Genomic DNA, 25,913 nt, shown 5'->3' on the forward strand with positions numbered 1-25,913 from the left:
TTTAATCCCTTGCGTTTCATATTGTTCATGCAATTTAGTGTAATTAGTAACAAACAAATTCCAGTCCCGTTCTAATAACTCTCTTCTAGTTTGAATATAATCAACAGACAATCTTTCTTTAGGCGACTTTTTCAAATTAGTCAAGCCACGATGAATAACATTTTGAAGTTCCTTTAAAAGATTAACTAACCCTTCCATTTTATTGACCAAAATAACAACTGTTAAAAGATAAACAATTAACTTGTGTAAATAAACAACTCTAATAAAATTTAATTAAACTTAACAAAAACAAGACTTTAATGAATTTTTCTAAGTGACCAACTAAGAAATTAGTCTAAGTGTAAAAATTTACTAAAAATTTTACAAGTGTTTGAACTTAATAATTTACTGGGACGGGAATCCGGCATAGACTCCCCGTTCCCTCGTTTTTTATAAAACTATTCTAAGTCTAACACGCACAAATTAATCTAAGACAAAATTAAGTTAAAATAAACTAAGTCTTTTCTTCATAGATCACAATCCGATAAATATTCTAAGTCCGAAATTTCTTTGGAATAGAGATCAAAGTTGCTTGAAACTTTTTTTTAAATATAACAATGAAAAGAGTACTCACAGTTGCACTTCACACTAACACTCTATGGTCCTGCAAGTGGCGCCCTCTGTGGCTGCCAGTGGAACTATGCGTACGTCCCCTGTGACGTCACGTGCCGGCTGCTTCTGCGTCACCTTGCTGTCTTCTAGTGGTGATGATCTGTGTGGCGCGCTCTGGTGGCCACTCGTTGAACTAATCCGCCAAAGCTGGCTCAGCTCACCGCCTATGCTGTGTGAAGCTGTCGCCGCTAGTGCGGAGGACTCGCGTACTTTTCTGTAGCGATCCACTACAAGTACGCGGAAAACCGGCCAACGCGGTGGCCGTTTTGAACTCAAAAAAACTGTCCAAACGATCCGGCTCGTATAGGACCAATGTTTCCTAGCTAAGCTACTAGGTGATCTGCTGACCTACTAATACACAAGATGGGGTGAAGGTAAATAAAACCGCCTCTGTGTACTGTTCTAAGCTGGTATATTTTTTGGTCTTACAAATCAATTTTACCTTATAGTCTTGCCGGTAACGAAACCATAGCTCGCTTTTAATTGCGGCAACGCCATCTATCGAGCTATGAGACAACTTTTTCAACAATAATATTTTTTGACCTTAACAATAAGTATGATCTTGAACACCACGAGTGGGCAAGCGAGTTCGCACAATTCTTCCAGTCAGTGTACAGCACGACACCTGCCACTCTAGATGTGGCGGCGGCGAGTGCTTCGGGGACGCAGAACGGTGCCGGTGCGTGGACGCATCTCGGCCGCCTCGACCGGTCAGAGGTGCGGCGCGCGCTTGCACATCTTCCTGCTAAGCGCTCGGTTGGACCAGATGGCATCCCTCCTTTTATACTTAAGGATTGTAGAATGACATTGGTCGATCCGTTGTTGCATATATTTAACAGATGTATTGCAAAGGCGAAATTCCCCGACCGTTGGAAGCTGACACGGGTAGTACCAATACCAAAGGGCAAAGTAGGTGGAGAAGCTAGTGATTACAGACCGGTGGCTATTCTTTCAACACCTGCAAAAATATTCGAATCTGCTATACACAACAATATGTACACACAGGTTCGTAGTTACCTATCCGAGGCACAGCACGGTTTCCGCCCGGGAAAGAGTACGACAACTAATCTACTGCATCAGATGGCGACTGTCATTCCGGCAGTTGATGGTGGACTACAGGTAGACGTCGCGTACCTGGACTTCCGGAAGGCCTTCGACACAGTCGATAATGATGTCTTGCTCTGTAAGCTGGCGGATGTGGGTTTCACCCCGCACACGCTAAAATTCTTCGCCAGCTACTTGAGCGATAGACGTCAATTTGTCGACTGTGTCGGATATCATTCGGAGCCTTACTTCACACGATCTGGTGTCAGTCAAGGGAGTAATCTGGGTCCGTTACTATTTGTCCTCATGATTAATGACTTATCTAAAATAGTTAAGGATTCCGAATGTCTACTCTTTGCCGATGATCTTAAGCTAAGCAGGGTTATCAGAGATAAAAATACGGATCATGGTTTGCTGCAGCGGGACTTGGATAGGGTTATGGATTGGAGTAGGCAGAATAAATTATATTTTAACATAGAAAAATGTTCCATTATATCATTCACTCGTGCTCGTACCCCTAGTCATTGTTCATATCACATGGAAGGGCAACCCATACAACGTGTGACAGAGGTTAGAGATTTGGGGATAACTTTCACTGCGGATCTAACTTTTAGGAAGCACATCACAAAAGTATGTAGGAAAGCTTATCGCAATCTAGGCTTTGTTCTGCGACAGGCCAATGACTTCAACAATATCAAGGCGTTAAAGGCTTTGTATGAAGCATTAGTTAAAAGTCATATGGAATGTAATGCGGCTATATGGAGTCCCAACGAAGCCAAATACGCGACCATGTTGGAAAGAATTCAAAACAAATTCGTGAGATTTCTGTACTTAAAGACATATGGAGTGTACCCGGGATATCCGCTGCTGTACCCGACGTTGTATTTGCTGGGTACAGTGGGTTATTACAGACTAGAAGCGCGACGAGAAGTAATGCTGGCTACTTATTTGTATAATGTCTTACGCGGAAAATGTCACAATCCGAGGATACTGGGTGAGCTTAGGCTGTGCGTGCCGGATGGGTACGTGAGGCGTCGGCGACGGCCGCGGTTGTTGGTGGTACCAACAGCTCGCACCGAGCTTCTGAAGCAAGCTCCGATGACACGCGCGCTGCACACACTCAATGCTATAGCAGAGCAGATCGATTTGTTTAACTGTTCGGTGAATGACTTCACAAGGGTAGCATATTCCGTGATATGTTATTAAGGTTATTAGGATAATTTAGTATTGTAGTTTCTTTTTAATTATATTATTATTAATTGTGATTTGTATGTATGTTTTGTTTAAGGTATAATATTGCTATTATTGACTTTGTTTGCATGTTGTGTTTAATATAATAAGTAGCTTTTCTGTCACATTAGGTTAAACCTGTAATGATAGATTTAAGTGTGATAAAATAAATAAATAAATAAATAAATTTTCATTGATAAAAAGTATTAGGATTACGTTTGCAATTTTCTTATAAATTTAGTAGTTTAGTAGGTGAAGGTTTAGTTAGGTACTAGTGTTTTAATTTTCATTGATAAAAAGTAGGTATTAGCATTACGTTTGCAATTTTCTCACAAATTTAATTAAGAAATTCAAAGATTGAATAAGTAGGTATTTGCAATTAAGTAGTATAGGTTAGTAGGTATAATATGTTTATAGTTGTTTATGTAGGTACGACTTAATGAGAATAATTTGATACGTAGGTCATTGTTTAATTTTCATTGTTAATAGGTTTAACTTAAGTAGTTTAGGATTACGTACGGTTTGAATATTGTATAGTAGGTAGAAAATTACGATATTGATAGTTGTTAATCTAGTGTTAAAAATAATTTTGTGTAGGTATTTTAGAACTAGGTTTAATAGGCTTATCTACAGGTACCTATACCGCTCATTTCATTGACACTTGTCCAGTAGGGAGGTATAATTTACTTTAAGATTTAATTGAGAGGTTTAGTTTACAGTTTGGCATTACATAGCCTTGTTACTAGGTTAAGCTAGGGTATAGGTATTTCGTTACTTAGACAACCTACAAAAAGAAATGAAATCCCACAAAAACATTTCGGCGGCCAACTCGCCAGTTACGTCCAAGGTTTGCACGCCTACGAGATTATAGCGTAAAAACTCTGCTACGCGCTACGAACTACGCAGTACGAGCTATGGCTGTAGAATTTCCCCGTAACTTGAGTGTGAAATTAGGGCTTATCGATTTAGATCTGGGCATGTAGGGTTAGAAACTTGGCTCTACACGGGATCTGATTACTTTTTGACAGTGCGAGTTGTATGGTCTCGTCTTGGCAACATTTAACAAGAAATGTTTTTGTGGGATCCCTTCTTCCCAAAAAAAGTCAGCAACGCATTAGTAACTCTAGTGTTTCAAGTGTCCATGGGCGACGGCGATTGCTTACCATCAGGTGATCCGTTTGGGTACATGATATACTATTCTTATAAATGCAAAAGTTTGTATGTTTGTTGGTTTGTTTGTTACACGTTTACGTCAAAAAGGCTGAAGGGATCGGGATGAAATTTGGAACAGGGGTAGATTAAGGTCTGGAATAACACATAGGCTATCTATCTATTTTTATCAAGCGTTTCAGTGGAGTGTCTCTTTACTACCTAGACGATAGGATACTTTACATCGCGATGCGGACGAAGCCGCCGTCAGAAGCTAGTATAGAAAGAAATGAAACGACAGTACAATGTATCTATGTGTCTATATTTTTGAGTGCAATTATCCATCCAGTGTTACAATATTGTATTTATTATTTAACGAATCACAATCAGACATATACTTCGCGACTCTCCTGTAAAAACCCAAACAATACACCATTTTGTCAATTATATACCTTAACTGTATTAATTTAAAGTCGACATTTCAATACTGAGTACAATTATCATCACATTTGTTTTATTCAAGCCTTTATATTCCAAAATCAACTTTAAATCAATAGAACTAAGGTATATAATAGCATGTCAACAAAAAACTTAGTACGTACCTCTAGTATATAATATTTCAAAGCTACTGTGTCATAGTAATTTGAACTCTAAACAACTTGTAATAAAGTCTATAGTTAAAGTGTTAGTTATAATATAAAGAGTGATTACAAATTTGCTATTACATTTAGAAAAATTGAATAAATAACTAACATTTGCTTGTTCAAAGGAATTTGAGCTCTATTAGTGAAGACATAAGAACTATATGAGAAATGTACTTATAGATTGATTTTAAATGAGTTATTTGACTCGTTTCTTTATAATAACGAAACTACCTACAACTGATGCAATAACATAATATTAAAAAAATAAAAATCACAATTGTAACTTTTAACTAACCAAGAATCGAACCCGCTTACCCATTCTAACAAAGCATTCAGTAAAGACGCTGTACATATAATTAAGGATTTATAATTTAATTTATATATAAATAAATATTTATTCGTATCGTCACGCCTTTTATCCCCGAAGGGGTAGGCAGAGGTGCACATTACGGCACGTAATGCCACTTTTCACCATTTGTGTTATAAGTCCCATGTAATAGGGGGTGAGCCTATTGCTATATACTGGACACAATTCCAGACTCCGTGCTACTACTGAGAAATTTTCAAAAAAGTCCAGCAATACTTTGTCCGACACGAGAATTGAACCCGAGACCCCTTGTCCGGCAGTCGCACTTGCGACCACTCGACCAACGAGGCAGTCTAATAAATATTTATGTCATTATTTATAATTTTATAAATAAATAAATTTACTTAAACACAGTTTAAGTCAATAAGAATATTAATTTAAGAAAAATACTAATTTCATACAAGATTATTTAGACACCACTGACAAACGGTGAAGGAAAACATCGTGAGGAAACCTGGGCTTATAATTTCTAATTATAAGTTTCAAATCGCCAACCCGCATTGAGCAAGCGTGGTGATTAATGCTCAAACCTTCTCCGTATGAGAAGAGGGCTTTGGTCAGCAGTGGACACTTATATAAGAAGCTTTAAAAGTATCTGCCACGGCTTTAATGGGAGGTAGTGTTGTGTTTGAAGATTACAATAGTAAATATAAATTATTGATTATGAGTATTTTTTTTCTTACCTATGAGTTTATTATGATAGAGCTATCTCTTTCACTGTCTCTGTCGCATCGTGTGTATTTGTGAACCACTTTATGCAGAGTAGAGTCAACGTTTATTTAACTTCTTTATGTTCTCAAATTGAATTAACTGGTCCGAGGTACGAAATGTCTTCACTATTGTAATGTTCAAACACAACACTACCTCCCATTAAAGCCGTGGCAGATACTTTTAGAACACTTTATATGTATACAGTCAAAATGAATAATTTAATATTTTGATTTAAAAAACAGATATTTTAGAATTAAAGATTGATTATTTATTCAATACGACAAATATATTATGTATTCATATGTAGAAAGAAGAAAAAGGATAAAAGATACTATTTATCTATTAAAATACATAAGCGTGAGAGAGATAGCGATATATCTAAGCTCTCGCTCTGAAAATAAGAATTACTGTTTCAAAATATAGTCACTAACGACTTTCGTCAATTTTTATAAAAGCAACGTCACGCCTTTTATCCCTGAAGGGGTAGGCAGAGATGCACATTACGGCACGTAATGCCGCTATACAATGTACACCCAATTTTCACCATTTGTGTTATAAGTCCCATGTAACAGGGGGTGAGCCTATTGCCATATACTGGACACAATAATTTTAATATATTTACCTATATTAAATACTTTAGCTAATACATAGTGCGAATCAATGCTAATATATAAAGCTGAATAGTCTGTTTGTATCGCGAATATCTCAGAAACTACTGATCAGAATTCAATAATTCTTTTTGTGTCGGATAGCCCATTTATTAAGGAAGGCTATGGTATATAAAACATCACGCTACTATCAATAGGAGCCGAGCAGAGAGGGTAAACACAGAAGTAGGTTAACGTCCCGCGCTCCCCGTAAAGTGTCACGCGTTATGTTAAAGGGAAATTCAGTTATGACATCTCCTCTTTGTATTTGCTTCACAATAATACTTTGACTGACCCGGGAATGGAACCTGTGACTGCTTGACAACCATTTGTCTAATAAAGAATGATAGATATAATATATATTTAATTCTAATATATTAGAAATTATAAAATGGATAGTTTAAAGAAATTATACATAAGAAGAAAATGTACACATATAGAGTCACACATTCAATTCCCGGGCAAATCAAAATGTAAAGCTGTCATAATAGCGAGAAATATATAACTATGTAACATATATTACATATTTAACTATAATATATAACATAAAAAATGTGTTAAAATTGTATAATGAAATGAATCACGTAATATTACATTTAAAGATTTACATTTAACATTTAAACCATTCGCTGTATCGACTAGAATAATGATTGTGGTGACCACCGCTACTATTCCCACGGGTTTCTTATACCCACGGGAATTTAAAGACAGAGATTGTCCAGCAGCGCTCTCTGATAAACCTGAACCTTTTACACTGCGATCTCCAACCCGCCTGCCTGCGGAGATTATGGCAAACCCTCTTATGTAGAGGAGGCTCGTAGTCCAGCAGTGGACTGTCACTTTTAAATTTAATTCTAACGCCTATTGAGTTATTTAGATTATTAATGAATAAATTCACATAATATATAGCTTATATGGCAACGTCACGCCTTTTATCCCCGAAGGGGTAGACAGAGGTGCACATTACGACACGTAATGCCGCTATACAATGTACACCCACTTTTCAACATTTGTGTTATAAGTCCCATGTAATAGGGGAAATGTCAAATTATTGTTTTAATCGAGAATCAAACCCCTTGATAGACAGTGACCATCTCAATGAATACCTTAACCGGGAATCGAACCCGACACAGATTTACTTAAAGAATTATATCTAAATAACTACAATAGGCGTCAATTATTAAAAAAATATCTTAAAAAGTTATGAAAAATTAAAAAAATACTGCTAGACAAAGCGAGTGGTGATTATTATTATTAAATTCCAAAACGATCATTCTCCATCCCTTTCTATCCCATGAGAATGCCACTACGTTAGAGCGAGACAACAGATCTGTTAGTTTACTTGTAAAGTCGTATTATACGAAATTGCTTGACCGAATTTGATGAGGTTGGTGTTCAAGGTACGTAGGGGAATACTTGAGTGATCCGGCCGATGCCTCTGTAATGAGAAAAATACAAAAATTAAGATATTTTAGATAATATGAGTTATAAAATGAGAGAGAGAGAAAAGAGGTAATGAGAAAGAGTAACCTATGGAGATTCTCGCTCGTTCTTCTCCATAGGAATCACACTTTGGAACGAGCAAATAGGGCAACTAGAAGACTGACCGACAGGCAGACGTTATTAATATTATTATATTTGCTTTGACGTTCAAAAGTGCCTTCTTGGTCTATTTGAAATAAATAATTTTAACTTTGACTTTATACCGACCAGGAGGTCTACTCTAATTCAACGAAAAACGAAGTTTCGTCCGAAACTTCACAGATTGCATACTACAATTCTATTTATTGCGAACTTTCGTGAACAAAAATGAACTAATGAAATGAAGATAAATAAATAGGTTTTGATATGAAATTAAAAATAAAACGTTATTTTTTTATGTTAAATGGGTCGACGTTTGGCCGCTATCTCACCTGATGGTAAGTGATGATGCGGCCTACGATGGAGCACGTCTGCCCATAAGCAGACGTGCTATTTTTATTATATATATTACATATATTATATATATTTCAAGTAATTCTATTAGTAAATCAATAAAAACTTCGTATTCGAGAACCAGAGTAGCCTTCAGGCATCAGCCCTACTGTGTTGGAAAATCCTATTGTGAGGCTGTGTAGTGTTGAAATAAATAAAATAAAAACTATACAGACCTGGTCCCAAGTCCGGCGGTGAACAGCAGCCGCCGTCCCCTGACCAGGTACTCGGGGCAGCGCACGAACCGGAACAGCACGGACGCGCGCTCGTCCGCACGAAGCACGCTGTGCAGGGACATTATACCCTGTGGGGGGGGGGACATGTTAGCGTCTCGGTTGGGGGTCGAAACTGGTCGAGCGTCCTCGAATGTTGTCTAAAGTTACCACGGCTTTACTTACTAACTAATCTGAACCATGGTACGTTGACGTTAGAGGACTGCCTATTTCGCTCATTTTTCGTATATCGTCAGCCAAGATGATAACAAATATGTGGTTTAAATTAAGTCATAAGAGGTTTCCCTATACGGTATATCAACGGTTGAAAGGCTAATTGATCCAAGCGACATTATTTTTGCGATATTGAGTCATATCATTTGATCGGGAAAAATTCACTGAATCCGAATATCCTAAAGGGTGTCCCAACAAGAACGCAAGATTTAAATTTGGCGGCATTCGAAGTGTCATTTCTTTTTTCTTTGGGGTTTCTTAAAGTCGATGGTTTATGCGAATAAGACGACGACGACTCAAGCCTTAAAAAAGGAAATTGGACGCTGTATTAATGAAATACCGCAGCATTTATGCAAAACGGTCATTGAAAATTTCATTGAAAGATCGCGTATGTTTCAGCTAACCAGCGGCAGCCATCTGCCCGATGTATTGTTCCATAGATAACCTCATCCTCTCTACTTTACGATATAATAAAACTTTCACTTTTTTTTCTAAATATCTGCGTTTTATTTAAAATTTAAATCTTGTGTTCTTGTTGGGACACCTTTCCTATTACTTCAATATCGCATAAAATGTCGCTTAGATTAATTATCCTTTCAACAGTCGAATATTAAACCTAGAAGTATAGGAATGGATGAACGAACACACTCTTACCTCGATAATGGCGGTCTGCCTGACGTTGCCGACATGCACGGTGCACTGGAAGCCGGGGTATATGACGGTCGAGTGGCGGAGCACGTGGACTGACGCCTGCAACCAATATTAAAGAAGTTTAATTTTATGGAACACGGCCGGTAAACGAGCAGACGTATCACCTGATGGTAAGCAATCTCCGCCGCCCATGGGCACTTGAAACACCAGAGGCGTTACAAGCGTGTTGCTAGCCTTTTGGGAGTTAGGAATTTAAGGGTTGTTGGGGAATCGGGGATTGGGAAGGGGGGTAATTGGGCCCCCGGTAACCTCATTCACACAACGAAACACAACGCAAGCGTTGTTTCTAGTCGGTTTTCTGTGAGGCCGTGGTATCACTCCGGTCGAGCCGGCCCATCACTTGCCCATCATTGCTTACCATCAGGTAATACGTACGCTCGATTAACGGCGTGTTTCATAAAAAAAAAACAACAACAACATTTAATTTTAGAGAATCTCCCAAAAAAACTGGTTTAGCGGTTTTACGGTGTGTGTTGCTATAGCTAAATAAATGATAATAAACAATTTGCAACAAACCTGAAAATAAATACACCCCCTTGGATCATTAGGATCTTCAAGCAGGACTTTATCAGCACACACACAGTCGTCATACTTGGCATCGTTAACATTATCGTCATACAACATAGTACTATCAATCACTATGTCTTTGGCTCGCTCGTCCGATTCCACGTCGCCGAGTAGATTCTTGTTTTTTCGCCGCACGTTTTTGCGATTCTTCGTCTTTTCTGTGAGGTTTTGTTCTATTAGCTGTTTTAGCTGTTTGGGAAGAAGAAAATTTTTGTTAGATTATGGAGTATTTCTTATGGTGCTCCCACACAGCGGTTATATAACGTTATACAACAATGTGTAACAATAACATTTGTGTTTAAACAAATTATAACAGTGGTTGTAGAGTATGTTACATGCTGTTATAAATGTTACACAATGTTGTATAACGTTATATAACTGCTGTGTGGGCGCACCATTAATAAACAACAGTATTTATATCCAAAAAGAACTTTTTATTATAATTAAGATATACATAGCAAGAATGACACAGTTACAATAACAATCAAAAACAGTCATGCCACCTAGTTAAATTTTCAGGAACAAATAATAAACTAAACTTGTGTTACTCAACAGTTTTTAAACTGATATGGTCACTAACATTATAATTTCATTATAAGTTTCGTGAGACATACTAAATTAATTATTATGTTATCGGCTTACTCACGTAACTGTTTGACGAGGAACTCGACTAGTTTCGAGCCATTCATGAGAGTCATTTTGCGACACAGTGAGCGCGGTATGTAACAACTTTTTTGCGTCGACCCGGGAATTGAACCCAACACCTACGCAGCCACCGGCGAACGAGTCCAAAAGTGTCCGTGATTCCAGGCAGAGGGCGCCACACTCGAATCGCCAGTCGCCGCGTCGTGTGTCGCGGAATGTTGCTCATGAATATGAGCCTCTAGCATGGCTTGAAACTAGTCGAATTTCTCGTCAAACAGTTACGTGAGTAAGTCGATAACATAATAATTAACTAACACTATCATTACAACTTAAGACGGGATATTTACCATGTTTATTTACGTCTATGAGTTTCCGATATTTCGGCACTGTTGCAAGCGCCATGATCACGGATGAACTGGAGTAAATGCGGGTGGATGTTTACGAGCAGACAAATCGGTCTACCCTTTTTCTAGTTAGTTTTTTTGCAAGAGACACCACTATTAGCTTATATAATATAATATCGGAAACTCACAAACCCTAATAAACATGGTAATTATCTCGTTTTAAGTTTTAATGATATTACTAGTTAGCATGTCAGTTTAAAAACTTATCGACTGAAACTATGATTACCTATATTTTTTTTTAATCTTTATTTATTTACAGGGTTTTTTCTTAAAAGAAAACGACACCCCGATTATTGATTACCTTTATTTGAAAATCATTCTTCTATTGTATATAAGTAAGTTATTTTTGTCTAAAAACCCACCTGGTTACCCTGCTTACACTCGCCGGGGGCGCAGGCTCCGAAGGCGGGCCGCCTGGGAGCCCTGCGCGGCGGCGCCAGCAGCACCATGCCGGGGCGGGGCTGCGCCCCCGCGCACAGCCCCACGCTGGCGCACTGCCCGGCGCGCACCCAGCCGCACGGCGCGCGGTTGCGGTATATTGAGCGGACGGACGTGGGGGCGAATGATCCGTCTTCTAGGGGGCCTGGGGGGGGGTAAAGAGTTTATTAATTTATTTTGTAGGGAATAGAGAGTATAGTTCCCTAAGTAAAGCAGGATGAGCTGCGGAATATCTAGCGGGTTTACCGGGGCTCCGGCTCGAAAAGCAGGAGTAGGAACGGGGTGGTTTTTAGTCAGTAAGAGTCTGACTTCTCCCTCTCGCCTCGCCCAAGGTCTTCTGTCACTTGTCAGGTGTCACCACAATTTAATTGAATAGAACGGTACCAAACCCTCTTATGTTGTGGATGCTCGTAGCCCAGCAGTGGACTGCCATACTTTTTATAGGAAAATCGATATTATAAAAAACTGCCTGCCCCGTTGGCAAAGTGGTTGCAAGTGCGACTGCCGATCAAGAGGTTTCGGGCTTGATTCCCGGTTCGGGCAAAGAATTACTGAGCTTTTTTCGGTTTTTCGAAAATTTCACAGTAGTAGCACGGAGTCTGGAATTGTGCCCAGTATATGGCAATAGACTCACCCTCTATTACATGGGAGTTATAACACAAATGGTGAAAAGTGTGTGTACATTGTATAGCGGCATTACGTGCCGTAATGTGCACCTCTACCTACCCCTTCGGGGATTAAAAGCGTGACGATATGTATAAAAACTGCTTATTGACTTACCTATGATAACATTATCTCCCTCCCTTAGCTGTCCCCTAGCTAGGAGTCCCCCCACGACGGGGCCGGAGTTGTCCCCCACGTGGAATATCTCGTCTATTTGGAACTCACACGTTTCCTGAAACAATAATAATAATAAATCAATTAATTGATTATTAAAAGCCTCGACAACCACCTTAGGAGGCTGGCGTTGGGCGTATGGATCAAGGGTCTGATGCAGAAGGCAGTACTCCTCAAAACGGCACGTGTTGTGAGGATGATTTGGCTCTGGAGCCTTAACCACCGGTAGCTTGGACCATGCTCCCGCTACTGGTCGGCTCCTATTTTTATATTTTTAAATGTTTTTTTTTTATTTGTATTTACAATAAGTAGTATTTAAAAATATAATCTTAAAGAATTTAAATGAAATGAAAAAATATAGCAATTATAGTGCAACTGATTGGATGAATTGGATTTGGATCTATGATAATAGATTTATTTAAGTTACTACTGGTTATCAGAGGCCTTCGAACCTCGAGTTGTATTTTCGAAACTGCTGTTTTAAATCGAAGAAGTAATTCTTTTATGTTAGGTGACTACCCATTTTCATTTATTGAGATAGGTATAGCCTATCTTGACGTGCCTTACACGGGTTAAACTCGGGTCACACAGAAAACCTCTTATTTTAAACTAGCTACTTCCACGCGGTTTCACCCGCACTGCTTAGTTCCTATTGATCGTGGCGTGATGTTTTATAGCCTATAGCCTTCCTCGATAAATGCGCTATCCAACACAAAAAGAATTATTCAAATCGGACCAGTAGTTCCGGAGATTAGTGCGTTCAAACAAACAAACAAACAATCAAACAAACAAACTCTTCAGCTTTATAATATTATTAGTATTAGTATATTAGTATATTAGTATAGTATAGAAGTATAGATATAATATTAATATTCATCTTTTAACAAATACATATATTATTAACAAATATGAAACAAGCCTTACATCCTCAGCCCTATGCGTGGCGTTAGACTGCGGGTGTCGCAGCGCCAGCAGGTAGGCGTGCAGCGCGCTCAGCCCCACGCCGCGGACACTCGACACTGGGAACACTGGGATCACCGACGACTCGCCGCTGGAACAACACACAAACATATTTATTACACATCTATGTAGTAAGATTACATACAAAGAAAGAAAGAAGAAAGAAAAACAGTTTATTTGCACCATTAAAAAAAGCAATAAACATAAAAAAGATATAGGAAAAGATAAGATTATTTAGACACCACTGACAAACGGTGAAGGAAAACATCGTGAGAAAAACTGGACTTATAATTTCTAATTATAAGTTTGAAATCGCCAACCCGTATTGAGCAAGCGTGGTGATTAATGTTCGAACCTTCTCCGTGTGAGAAGAGGGCTTTGGTCAGCAGAGACCATTTGGGCTGTTGAAAATGATGAATATACTGTTCGACGGTTAAAAGGAAATAGGGTATAAGCGACAAAAAATGAAATGTTCAGGAGAGCCGTTTTAACTCGTCGGTCGTCGAAAGAATACTAGGAAAAGATTTTTTTATAGGGTAGTATAAACGCCAAAAATGTCACCGTAGAGCCATGCGAGTAAGCGCATTCAAAAGAGCGGAAAAATTTACGTAGGATAGCATAATAAACTCATTTTTGACCTAAGCGCTTCGCTTCAAGCTTCCTTGTGCGAACTGCTAGGGAGTGGAACTCCTTGCCGGAGTCTGTGTTCCCTGATGGGTATAACCTGGGTGTCTTCAAAGCCCGAGTGAATAGGTTGCTTATGGGCAGACGTGCTCCACCGTAGGCCGCATCATCACTTATCATCAGGCGAGATAGCGGCCAAACGTCGGCCCATTTAACATAAAAAAAAATACCCTATTTCCTTTTGTCGTCGTGTAAATGATGATATTCTGGGAACTGGAACTCTTAAGAGGTATTATAACACTCACATAGTTTCCTCCTTGCTATGGTCGAGTGCGTCAATGATCAGCTTCTGAGGAGCCACGCAGTTCCTCGCGAGGTTCTCGTCGGTGATCAGTAGAGGTTTCTGGAACAAAACCGTTAGGTAACAAATTTTATGTTGTACATTCTATGTCGTTAGTCGTGTGTCAGATGTCGTCAGTTATGTTTGTGTCGTGTGTCAGGGGTCAATGGTCACGTGCCAAATGTCGTGTGTCAGGTGTCAGTGATCAAGTGTTAGGTGTCATGTGTCGTGTGTCAGGTGTCAGTGGTTTAAGCGTCATGTATCATGTGTCAGTGGTCAAGTGCCATGTGTTGTGTGGCAGATGTCGGTGGTCAAGTCCCAATATCGCGTAGCAGGTGTCAGTGTTCCAGTGCCGTGTGTCGTGTATCTGATGTCAGTGATGGCAATATGTCAGGTGTCAGTGGTCAAATGTCACATGTTGTATATCAGGTTTCAGTGCCCAAGTGCCATAGTCGCCATGTGTCGTGTGCTAGGTGTCAGTGGTCAAATGTCAAATGTCGTGCGTCATTGTCAGTGATCAAGTACCATGTGTCAAAAGTCAATGGTCAAGTGCCACATGTCATGTCTCGTATGTCAGGTACCAGTGGTCAGGTATCATGTGTCGCGTGTCATGTGTCATATCCCTCACCTTATTGCTAGCAGCCAGTAGCTCGGCTAGTCGGGCGGTCAACGGTCTAACGGCGGTGGCTGCGAGCTCGCACTTGTAGTAGTCAAGTGTCAGGTGTCGTGTGTCAAGTGTCATATCCCCCACCTTATTGCTAGCAGCCAGTAGCTCGGCCAGTCGGGCGGTCAACGGTCTAACGGCGGTGGCTGCGAGCTCGCACTTGTAGTAGTCAAGTGTCATGTGTCGTGTGTCATGTGTCATATCCCTCACCTTATTGCTAGCAGCCAGTAGCTCGGCCAGTCGGGCGGTCAACGGTCTAACGGCGGTGGCTGCGAGCTCGCACTTGTAGTAGTCAAGTGTCATGTGTCGTGTGTCATGTGTCATATTCCTCACCTTATTGCTAGCAGCCAGTAGCTCGGCCAGTCGGGCGGTCAACGGTCTAACGGCGGTGGCTGCGAGCTCGCACTTGTAGTAGTCAAGTGTCATGTGTCGTGTGTCATGTGTCATATCCCTCACCTTATTGCTAGCAGCCAGTAGCTCGGCCAGTCGGGCGGTCAACGGTCTAACGGCGGTGGCTGCGAGCTCGCACTTGTAGTAGTCAAGTGTCATGTGTCGTGTGTCATGTGTCATATCCCTCACCTTATTTCTAGCAGCCAGTAGCTCGGCTAGTCGGGCGGTCAACGGTCTAACGGCGGTGGCTGCGAGCTCGCACTTGTAGTAGTCAAGTGTCATGTGTCGTGTGTCATGTGTCATATCCCTCACCTTATTGCTAGCAGCCAGTAGCTCGGCCAGTCGGGCGGTCAACGGTCTAACGGCGGTGGCTGCGAGCTCGCACTTGTAGTAGTCAAGTGTCATGTGTCGTGTGTCATGTGTCATATCCCTCACCTTATTGCTAGCAGCCAGTAGCTCGGCCAGTCGGGCGGTCAACGGTCTAACGGCGGTGGCTGCGAGCTCACACTTGTAGTAGTCAAGTGTCATGTGTCGTGTGTCATGTGTCATATCCCTCACCTTATTGCTAGCAGCCAGTAGCTCGGCTAGTCGGGCGGTCAACGGTCTAACGGCGGTGGCTGCGAGCTCGCACTTGTAGTAGTCAAGTGTCATGTGTCGTGTGTCATGTGTCATATCCCTCACCTTATTGCTAGCAGCCAGTAGCTCGGCTAGTCGGGCGGTCAACGGTCTAACGGCGGTGGCTGCGAGCTCGCACTTGTAGTAGTCAAGTGTCATGTGTCGTGTGTCAAGTGTCATATATCGTGTGCCATGTGTCATGTGTCGCGTGTCATGTGTCATATCCCTCACCTTATTGCTAGCAGCCAGTAGCTCGGCTAGTCGGGCGGTCAACGGTCTAACGGCGGTGGCTGCGAGCTCGCACTTGTAGTAGTCAAGTGTCATGTGTCGTGTGTCATGTGTCATATCCCTCACCTTATTGCTAGCAGCCAGTAGCTCGGCCAGTCGGGCGGTCAACGGTCTAACGGCGGTGGCTGCGAGCTCGCACTTGTAGTAGTCAAGTGTCATGTGTCGTGTGTCATGTGTCATATTCCTCACCTTATTGCTAGCAGCCAGTAGCTCGGCCAGTCGGGCGGTCAACGGTCTAACGGCGGTGGCTGCGAGCTCACACTTGCTGATGACGGCGAAGAATGGCAGGTCCAGCGCTGAGAGGAGGCTGATGTGCTCCTCCGTGATCGGGGTTATTTCCGTGCCGTCAAGTGTCATGTCGTGTGTCAGATGACAGTAGTCAAGTGTCATGTGTCGTGTGTCAGATGACAGTGGTCAAGTGTCATGTGTCGTGTGTCATGTGTCATGTGTCGTGTGTCATGTGTCATATCCCTCACCTTATTGCTAGCAGCCAGTAGCTCGGCTAGTCGGGCGGTCAACGGTCTAACGGCGGTGGCTGCGAGCTCGCACTTGTAGTAGTCAAGTGTCATGTGTCGTGTGTCATGTGTCATATCCCTCACCTTATTGCTAGCAGCCAGTAGCTCGGCCAGTCGGGCGGTCAACGGTCTAACGGCGGTGGCTGCGAGCTCGCACTTGTAGTAGTCAAGTGTCATGTGTCGTGTGTCATATACCTCACCTTATTGCTAGCAGCCAGTAGCTCGGCCAGTCGGGCGGTCAACGGTCTAACGGCGGTGGCTGCGAGCTCGCACTTGTAGTAGTCAAGTGTCATGTGTCGTGTGTCATGTGTCATATCCCTCACCTTATTGCTAGCAGCCAGTAGCTCGGCCAGTCGGGCGGTCAACGGTCTAACGGCGGTGGCTGCGAGCTCGCACTTGTAGTAGTCAAGTGTCATGTGTCGTGTGTCATGTGTCATATCCCTCACCTTATTGCTAGCAGCCAGTAGCTCGGCCAGTCGGGCGGTCAACGGTCTAACGGCGGTGGCTGCGAGCTCGCACTTGTAGTAGTCAAGTGTCATGTGTCGTGTGTCATGTGTCATATCCCTCACCTTATTGCTAGCAGCCAGTAGCTCGGCCAGTCGGGCGGTCAACGGTCTAACGGCGGTGGCTGCGAGCTCGCACTTGCTGATGACGGCGAAGAATGGCAGGTCCAGCGCTGAGAGGAGGCTGATGTGCTCCTCCGTGATCGGGGTTATTTCCGTGCCGTCAGGTGCCGTGTCGTGTGTCAGGTGACAGTAGTCAAGTGTCATGTGTCGTGTGTCAGATGACAGTGGTCAAGTGTCATGTGTCGTCTGTCAGGTGTCAGTGACCAAGTGTCATGTGTCGTGTGTCAGGTGTCGTGTGTCAAGTGTCATATCCCCCACCTTATTGCTAGCAGCCAGTAGCTCGGCCAGTCGGGCGGTCAACGGTCTAACGGCGGTGGCTGCGAGCTCGCACTTGTAGTAGTCAAGTGTCATGTGTCGTGTGTCATGTGTCATATCCCTCACCTTATTGCTAGCAGCCAGTAGCTCGGCCAGTCGGGCGGTCAACGGTCTAACGGCGGTGGCTGCGAGCTCGCACTTGTAGTAGTCAAGTGTCATGTGTCGTGTGTCATGTGTCGTGTGTCATGTGTCATATCCCTCACCTTATTGCTAGCAGCCAGTAGCTCGGCCAGTCGGGCGGTCAACGGTCTAACGGCGGTGGCTGCGAGCTCGCACTTGTAGTAGTCAAGTGTCATGTGTCGTGTGTCATGTGTCATATCCCTCACCTTATTGCTAGCAGCCAGTAGCTCGGCTAGTCGGGCGGTCAACGGTCTAACGGCGGTGGCTGCGAGCTCGCACTTGTAGTAGTCAAGTGTCATGTGTCGTGTGTCATGTGTCATATCCCTCACCTTATTGCTAGCAGCCAGTAGCTCGGCCAGTCGGGCGGTCAACGGTCTAACGGCGGTGGCTGCGAGCTCGCACTTGTAGTAGTCAAGTGTCATGTGTCGTGTGTCATGTGTCGTGTGTCATGTGTCATATCCCTCACCTTATTGCTAGCAGCCAGTAGCTCGGCTAGTCGGGCGGTCAACGGTCTAACGGCGGTGGCTGCGAGCTCGCACTTGTAGTAGTCAAGTGTCATGTGTCGTGTGTCATGTGTCATATCCCTCACCTTATTGCTAGCAGCCAGTAGCTCGGCCAGTCGGGCGGTCAACGGTCTAACGGCGGTGGCTGCGAGCTCGCACTTGTAGTAGTCAAGTGTCATGTGTCGTGTGTCATGTGTCATATCCCTCACCTTATTGCTAGCAGCCAGTAGCTCGGCCAGTCGGGCGGTCAACGGTCTAACGGCGGTGGCTGCGAGCTCGCACTTGTAGTAGTCAAGTGTCATGTGTCGTGTGTCATGTGTCATATCCCTCACCTTATTGCTAGCAGCCAGTAGCTCGGCCAGTCGGGCGGTCAACGGTCTAACGGCGGTGGCTGCGAGCTCGCACTTGTAGTAGTCAAGTGTCATGTGTCGTGTGTCATGTGTCATATCCCTCACCTTATTGCTAGCAGCCAGTAGCTCGGCTAGTCGGGCGGTCAACGGTCTAACGGCGGTGGCTGCGAGCTCGCACTTGTAGTAGTCAAGTGTCATGTGTCGTGTGTCATGTGTCATATCCCTCACCTTATTGCTAGCAGCCAGTAGCTCGGCCAGTCGGGCGGTCAACGGTCTAACGGCGGTGGCTGCGAGCTCGCACTTGTAGTAGTCAAGTGTCATGTGTCGTGTGTCATGTGTCATATCCCTCACCTTATTGCTAGCAGCCAGTAGCTCGGCCAGTCGGGCGGTCAGCGGTCTAACGGCGGTGGCTGCGAGCTCGCACTTGTAGTAGTCAAGTGTCATGTGTCGTGTGTCATGTGTCATATCCCTCACCTTATTGCTAGCAGCCAGTAGCTCGGCCAGTCGGGCGGTCAACGGTCTAACGGCGGTGGCTGCGAGCTCGCACTTGTAGTAGTCAAGTGTCATGTGTCGTGTGTCATGTGTCATATCCCTCACCTTATTGCTAGCAGCCAGTAGCTCGGCCAGTCGGGCGGTCAACGGTCTAACGGCGGTGGCTGCGAGCTCGCACTTGTAGTAGTCAAGTGTCATGTGTCGTGTGTCATGTGTCATATCCCTCACCTTATTGCTAGCAGCCAGTAGCTCGGCCAGTCGGGCGGTCAACGGTCTAACGGCGGTGGCTGCGAGCTCGCACTTGTAGTAGTCAAGTGTCATGTGTCGTGTGTCATGTCGTACCAACGTCTCTGTGTCATATCCCTCACCTTATTGCTAGCAGCCAGTAGCTCGGCCAGTCGGGCGGTCAACGGTCTAACGGCGGTGGCTGCGAGCTCACACTTGTAGTAGTCAAGTGTCATGTGTCGTGTGTCATGTGTCATATCCCTCACCTTATTGCTAGCAGCCAGTAGCTCGGCCAGTCGGGCGGTCAACGGTCTAACGGCGGTGGCTGCCAGCTCGCACTTGTAGTAGTCAAGTGTCATGTGTCGTGTGTCATGTGTCATATCCCTCACCTTATTGCTAGCAGCCAGTAGCTCGGCCAGTCGGGCGGTCAACGGTCTAACGGCGGTGGCTGCGAGCTCGCACTTGTAGTAGTCAAGTGTCATGTGTCGTGTGTCATGTGTCATATCCCTCACCTTATTGCTAGCAGCCAGTAGCTCGGCCAGTCGGGCGGTCAACGGTCTAACGGCGGTGGCTGCGAGCTCGCACTTGTAGTAGTCAAGTGTCATGTGTCGTGTGTCATGTGTCATATCCCTCACCTTATTGCTAGCAGCCAGTAGCTCGGCTAGTCGGGCGGTCAACGGTCTAACGGCGGTGGCTGCGAGCTCGCACTTGTAGTAGTCAAGTGTCATGTGTCGTGTGTCATGTGTCATATCCCTCACCTTATTGCTAGCAGCCAGTAGCTCGGCCAGTCGGGCGGTCAACGGTCTAACGGCGGTGGCTGCGAGCTCGCACTTGTAGTAGTCAAGTGTCATGTGTCGTGTGTCATGTGTCATATCCCTCACCTTATTGCTAGCAGCCAGTAGCTCGGCCAGTCGGGCGGTCAACGGTCTAACGGCGGTGGCTGCGAGCTCGCACTTGCTGATGACGGCGAAGAATGGCAGGTCCAGCGCTGAGAGGAGGCTGATGTGTTCTTCGGTGATCGGGGTTATACCGGCTGTCGCTGAGATCTAGGGGAGGGGGAATATATGTTAATTAGGTATCTTTGTAATAACTATCGTGGGACATACTAAATTAACTGACTGCATGGTTGGTGGATCTCAATCACGGTTTACTCACGTACATTAATTGAGAAAAGCTCTACTAGTTTCGAGTCACAGAGGGACTCTCCATCATGAGCAGACTCTAGTAGACTATACGCGACCACGTTACACAGTCTACTGCTTGCATACTTTTCTCCATTAATGTACGTAAGTAAACCGTGATTTTTATTCAAAATTAATTGATTCATATTTAAATACAGTTTTTTATCACATTGTATAATTGTATAATACCGACCACTAGCATGACGTAATGCGGCGAGTACCCGGTGAGGCCGTGCAGCGTGGTCCGCTGGTACTTGCTGTGTCCCGCGAGGTCCAGGAACGACACCAGCTTGGCACTCCTCTCGCCGATCCTCTCGGCCGTCATCAGCTCTGAACATCCGTAGTTTACCACGTTACCCTGTTGGAAATATAACAAAGTCAAAATCAAAATCAAAATCATGTCACATCATATTTTTAGGCGGCATCATCACTTACCATCAGGCGAGACTCGAAACTATTAGACCTTTTCTCCATTAATGTTCGTTAGTAAACCGTGATTTATCTTTATATATATAATTCTTCTGTAAGTGTATGTCACTGAATCTGATGATTTTTTTGTGTGTGTTCAAGGGGATCTGAGAATGGTTTAGATTCACAATTTTGTCCGCTGGACAATGATTTTTTGATTATTTTTTAATTTATCAGTAGTTGTTGATTTTAGAATGTTTTACATTGAATCCGACAGACGGCGCTACCAGCGGCCAAACGTCGACCCATTTAATATATAAAGAAAAAAAACCATCAACAGCCTATAAGTGACCACTACTGACCAAAGACCTCTTCTCACACGGAGAAGGTTTGAGCATTAATCACCACGCTTGCTCAATGCGGATTCCATTAATTTCGTGATTATTATCACCCTTCTATTCCATTCGTTTCTTATACTAACCCATAATTCCCATTTCATTTAATTCAATTCTTGCCCTATTAATTCCAGGGATTGAAATCCTGTTGAAAAATAATGCATGACTCGCATTTGATTTAAGTTTGATTTTATTTAAACCATAATATGCGGCTGTTGTAATGCCGTATTTGTAAAGAGTGTTAAAATTAGCTCAAAGAAATAAGAAAGAAAGATAAAAAGAAAGAAGAAAACTGTATAATCCTCTCCGTTCTCAATCCATTCCAGTCCACTAATACACACTCACCTGGGCATCAAACCCGAGTATCTCGTGGCTGAGTGACGATGTCCTCCCACTCTTAACCTCGTGCAGATGTCGGAACATGTTCAGTCGTGCACTGCCTCTGCCGTTGTCCAATTCACCTGTAAATAAGTTAATTTTAAGAGTGAGAGAGAGTGTGAGAGTTAGAGTGACGAGTGGGAATGAGATTGAGAGTGAAGAGTTAGAGAGTGAGAAAAGAGAGAAAGAAAAAATGAGAGAGTAAGAAAAAGAGAGAGTGAGAGAATGAGAGTGAGGATGAGATTAAGAGTGAGATTGAGAGTGACATGAGAGTGAGATTGAGAGTGAGAATGAGAGTGAGAAGGAGTGTAAAGTGAGAGCGAGAGTGAGAGTGAGAGTGAGAGTAAGAGTGAGATAGAGTGAGAGTGAGAGAATGAGAGTGAGGATGAGATTAAGAGAAAGATTGAGAGTGACATGAGAGTGAGATTGAGAGTGAGAGTGAGAATGAGAATGAGAGTGAGAGTGAGAGCGAGAGTGAGAGTGAGAGTGAGAGTGAGAGATAGTGAAAGTGAGAGATAGAGAGAGAGTGGGAGAGTAGTTCCAGGGATTCAGTTATGTATGTACCTATGAATTTCAACAACATTGATTACCTTGAGTCAGTACTCCTATCAGCGTGGACTTGCCAGCTTCGTTGGCTCCCATCACGGCCACTCGCAGTTCTACGCTCTGTTTCGGGTCCGGTAACTGAAACATAAATAATACTTTATTAACACTGCTGGCAAAATGATCTTAGACTCTGTTAACCCTTTAACCGCCGCAGTTGTATATAAGCAAGGTGCTAATTATTTTACAGTAATGCTTATATACAACTGCGGCGGTTAACCCATTAATATTAACAGATTCGTGGACACTATCTCACATGTACTGAGACAACTACCTTTTTCACAAAGTACAGTTACAGTGTGGGAGAGCAATGCTTCAGACTGCTGGACCGGCTCGACCGAGAAGTGATACGAAAAGCCGAGCAGGAAACCGAGTGGAACAAGGCTTGCGTTGTTTGAGTGAGGTTACCGGAGGACCAATTACCCTCTGTTCCCTACCAATCTTCCAATCCCCGATTCCCCAACAACCCTTCCATTCACCTTGGTCAGCACTTCATCAGTGTGCTTGGCAGCGGCGATTGCTTACCATCAGGTGATACGTCTGCTCGTTTTCCATAAATAAAACGTTTCTCTCCTCAACCTGTTTTGTATCTAACGCATCTACCAAGTACTTTTCCACGAAATCATAAAGTTTTCACAATCCAATCCTAAAGACTACCTATATACAAAATGAATCGAAAAGAGCAGTTTTAACGGTGTGGGAGATGCCCATGCTTCGGCACTGCAATTGGGCCGGCTCGACCGGAGTGACTACCACGACCGATCTAGATCTAAACGACGTGAAAAACTGAAGCTTGCGTTGTGTGTTTGTTTACCCGTTGGGTAATTGGACCTCCGGTAACCTCCTCACCTCAATAATTCTTTTTGTGGGAAGCCATCTTCCCAGGATGCCCAATTCCCCAACAACCCTTCGATTTCTAAGGTCCAAAAGGCCGGGCGCAGAAGTGATTGCTTACCATCAAGTGATCGTTCGTAGCTCGTTTACCGGCTAATTCCATAAAAAAAACCATTACCCTCCCACATTAGTCTAATTTCCCACGAAACTCTTAAAATAACTGACGAAAAATGCGAGTTCAAAGTCAAAGTCAAAATTATTTATTTCAAATAGACCAGGGGCCTTAGTCTGCTATTACAATTGTGTCAGTGCAAGAGGGATGGAGCTATACAACCTACATAGCTCCGTCCCTCTCGCACCGCTCACTGCTCAATGAACAACCATTCTGACACAATTGTAATAGTAGACTAAGGCCCCTGGAAGACACTTTTGCACGTCAAAGCTCTGTCAGTCTCAGTTCTACTTACCTTTCGAACGTATACTTCGGCAACTGCTCGATGTGGCGCGACGCGTCTCGCGGTGACGTGCGTGAGTGTGGCGCCAAGGGCCCCGGCCATTCTACGTAAAGTGACGAGCGAGCCTCGCAGGGCTCTCGCTCGGAGCCCGACCAGAGCGCCGCAGTCTCTCACTCCCAACACGTATACTGCGCTGCCACCACCAGATCGGAGACGCCATTTTAACTGGATAAAAGATGGTAAATATGAGTTAGGGTGTTATAGGGTGACCGGTAATTAGTGAACGATATTTAAACACGTGATTGTACTCATGATTACAAACAACTTTGCCGAAGAAACTTTTTTTGTATCAATACATCAATAACAAAGTAAAGTAAGTAATGTTCCAAAATATCTACCTAGTTTCTAGTCTTCCTATAACGCGGGCGCCTCACTGCTAACAGATGATCATGCGAAAACAAACGCGCGCGAAATTTTGTTTTTGTTGTTTTGTTATTGTGATAAAAATAAAACCAATGAGTATACAAAAAAGCTTTTTCGGGAAAGTTGTTTGTAATCATGAGTACAATCACGTGTTTAAATATCGTTCACTAATTACCAGTCACACTATATAATATACGCCCTTTCTTCTAATTTTCTGCCAGTTAAATAATTATAGAGACTTAAAATATTCTGGGTCTTTACAGTTTTTATTACATTAGTGTAGGTGTGTTAATCAACGGTTAAAAAATGTCTACATATTAAAATTATTACGTTGGTCGAGTGGTCGCAAGTGCGACTGCCGAACAAGGGGTCTCGGGTTCGATTCCCGGGTCGGGCAAAGTATTACTGGACTTTTTTCGGATTTTCGAAAATTTCTCGGTAGTAGCACGGAGCCTGGAATTGTGTCCAGTATATGGCAATAGGCTCACCTCCTATTACATGGGACTTACAACATAAATTATGAAAAGTGGGTGTACATTGTATAGCGGCATTACGTGCCATAATGTGCACCTCTGCCTACCCCTTCGGGGATTAAAGGCGTAACGATGTAAAACTTTAAAGGCATCTACTGAAAATTTTCTGCTTTATCCGATAATGGTAGTGACAAAACACTGTCTAAATCTAAAAAAATATAATTAAAATGTAATTTAAATCGTTTTGATACAACTTCAAAGAATCTAAAAAAAATATCCCCCATACCTGTGTGACAAGATGCTGGAATCTCCTCTCGCACAGCGAGACCAGTTGCAGCTTATACTCGACGTTACCGAACCTGGGCTCGGGCGGCAGGCTGCCGTACACCTCGTCGCCCGAGTCGTCCGGCTCTGACGTACTGGAATACATCATGAACATTATTCTATTTTATTTTACATTGTGAAAACTTACAGCTAAAAACTTAAGATAATTAAAAAAAATAATCGCACTAAATGATGGCCAATTACAAGTTTTACAAATATTAAAAAACAATGGACTCGGGCGGCAGCTAATTACTCAAAATGAAATTAAAACGAAGTCGTCGGCGTATACAGAGTGTGGTGGAATACACAGGCTAAACATTATCAAAGGTAAGCGTCTTACAAGGTATTAAATTAAGACTTAAAGGTAATGTCCGACAGACCCGCATCGCACGCATCAGATCACACGCACTACGACACACACCACACGTAAGCCATTAACATACGCATTTAATACGGATGATGACTGAGTCAAAAATAAATTAATACAACTTTTCAATACAATAAAATATTCAAAAATAATCACACTCTCATTCATAAATTTGATGATAACCTAATTTTCGATTTTTTTCTAGCTAGCTAAAGCCTAGAAATAAGTCTGCTATTTGACGTCAAAAACTTATGACTATGACGTCATAATAGTGTATTTCATACAAAGTTCATAGAAAATATCATTTTGACAAGTAGGAAACCTGCCTATTGGTTGGCAAAATATAGCAGGATCGATTGCCGGACACAACATATTGTTGGCAAGTTGGGAGAGCCATGCTCGGTAAGGGCCTTATCGAAAGGAGTGATACCACGGCCGAGCAGAAAACCGACGTGAAACAACTTTGCATTGTGTTTCATTGTATTAGTAAGGTTACGTTTTGGGCCCAATTAGCCCCTTCCATAATCTTCTCAATGCCTAATTCCCCAACAACCTTTAAATTCGTAAGCCCAAAAGCCTT

General features: G+C 43.1%; 1 protein-coding gene across 1 annotated transcript in view; it reads right to left on the minus strand.

Moving 5' to 3' along the window:
- Window positions 1-4,377: 4,377 nt before the first annotated feature.
- LOC118281152 (GTP-binding protein 2) overlaps window positions 4,378-25,913 on the minus strand; it is a 36,468-nt gene continuing 14,932 nt past the window's right edge. The window contains exons 5-18 of the mRNA XM_050700455.1: window positions 24,929-25,061; window positions 23,759-23,971; window positions 22,445-22,538; window positions 21,822-21,937; window positions 20,867-21,031; window positions 20,374-20,538; window positions 14,355-14,452; window positions 13,390-13,516; window positions 12,409-12,523; window positions 11,553-11,773; window positions 10,091-10,330; window positions 9,518-9,613; window positions 8,594-8,721; window positions 4,378-7,881 (exon numbers count right to left, since the gene is read on the minus strand). Of these exons, the coding sequence (XP_050556412.1) occupies window positions 7,839-7,881; window positions 8,594-8,721; window positions 9,518-9,613; window positions 10,091-10,330; window positions 11,553-11,773; window positions 12,409-12,523; window positions 13,390-13,516; window positions 14,355-14,452; window positions 20,374-20,538; window positions 20,867-21,031; window positions 21,822-21,937; window positions 22,445-22,538; window positions 23,759-23,971; window positions 24,929-25,061 (1,954 nt within the window). The 3' untranslated portion in view covers window positions 4,378-7,838. The remainder of the gene's footprint in view (window positions 7,882-8,593; window positions 8,722-9,517; window positions 9,614-10,090; window positions 10,331-11,552; window positions 11,774-12,408; window positions 12,524-13,389; window positions 13,517-14,354; window positions 14,453-20,373; window positions 20,539-20,866; window positions 21,032-21,821; window positions 21,938-22,444; window positions 22,539-23,758; window positions 23,972-24,928; window positions 25,062-25,913) is intronic.

The sequence above is a fragment of the Spodoptera frugiperda genome, chromosome 19 (genome assembly GCF_023101765.2).
Source record: "Spodoptera frugiperda isolate SF20-4 chromosome 19, AGI-APGP_CSIRO_Sfru_2.0, whole genome shotgun sequence".
NCBI lineage: Eukaryota > Metazoa > Arthropoda > Insecta > Lepidoptera > Noctuidae > Spodoptera > Spodoptera frugiperda.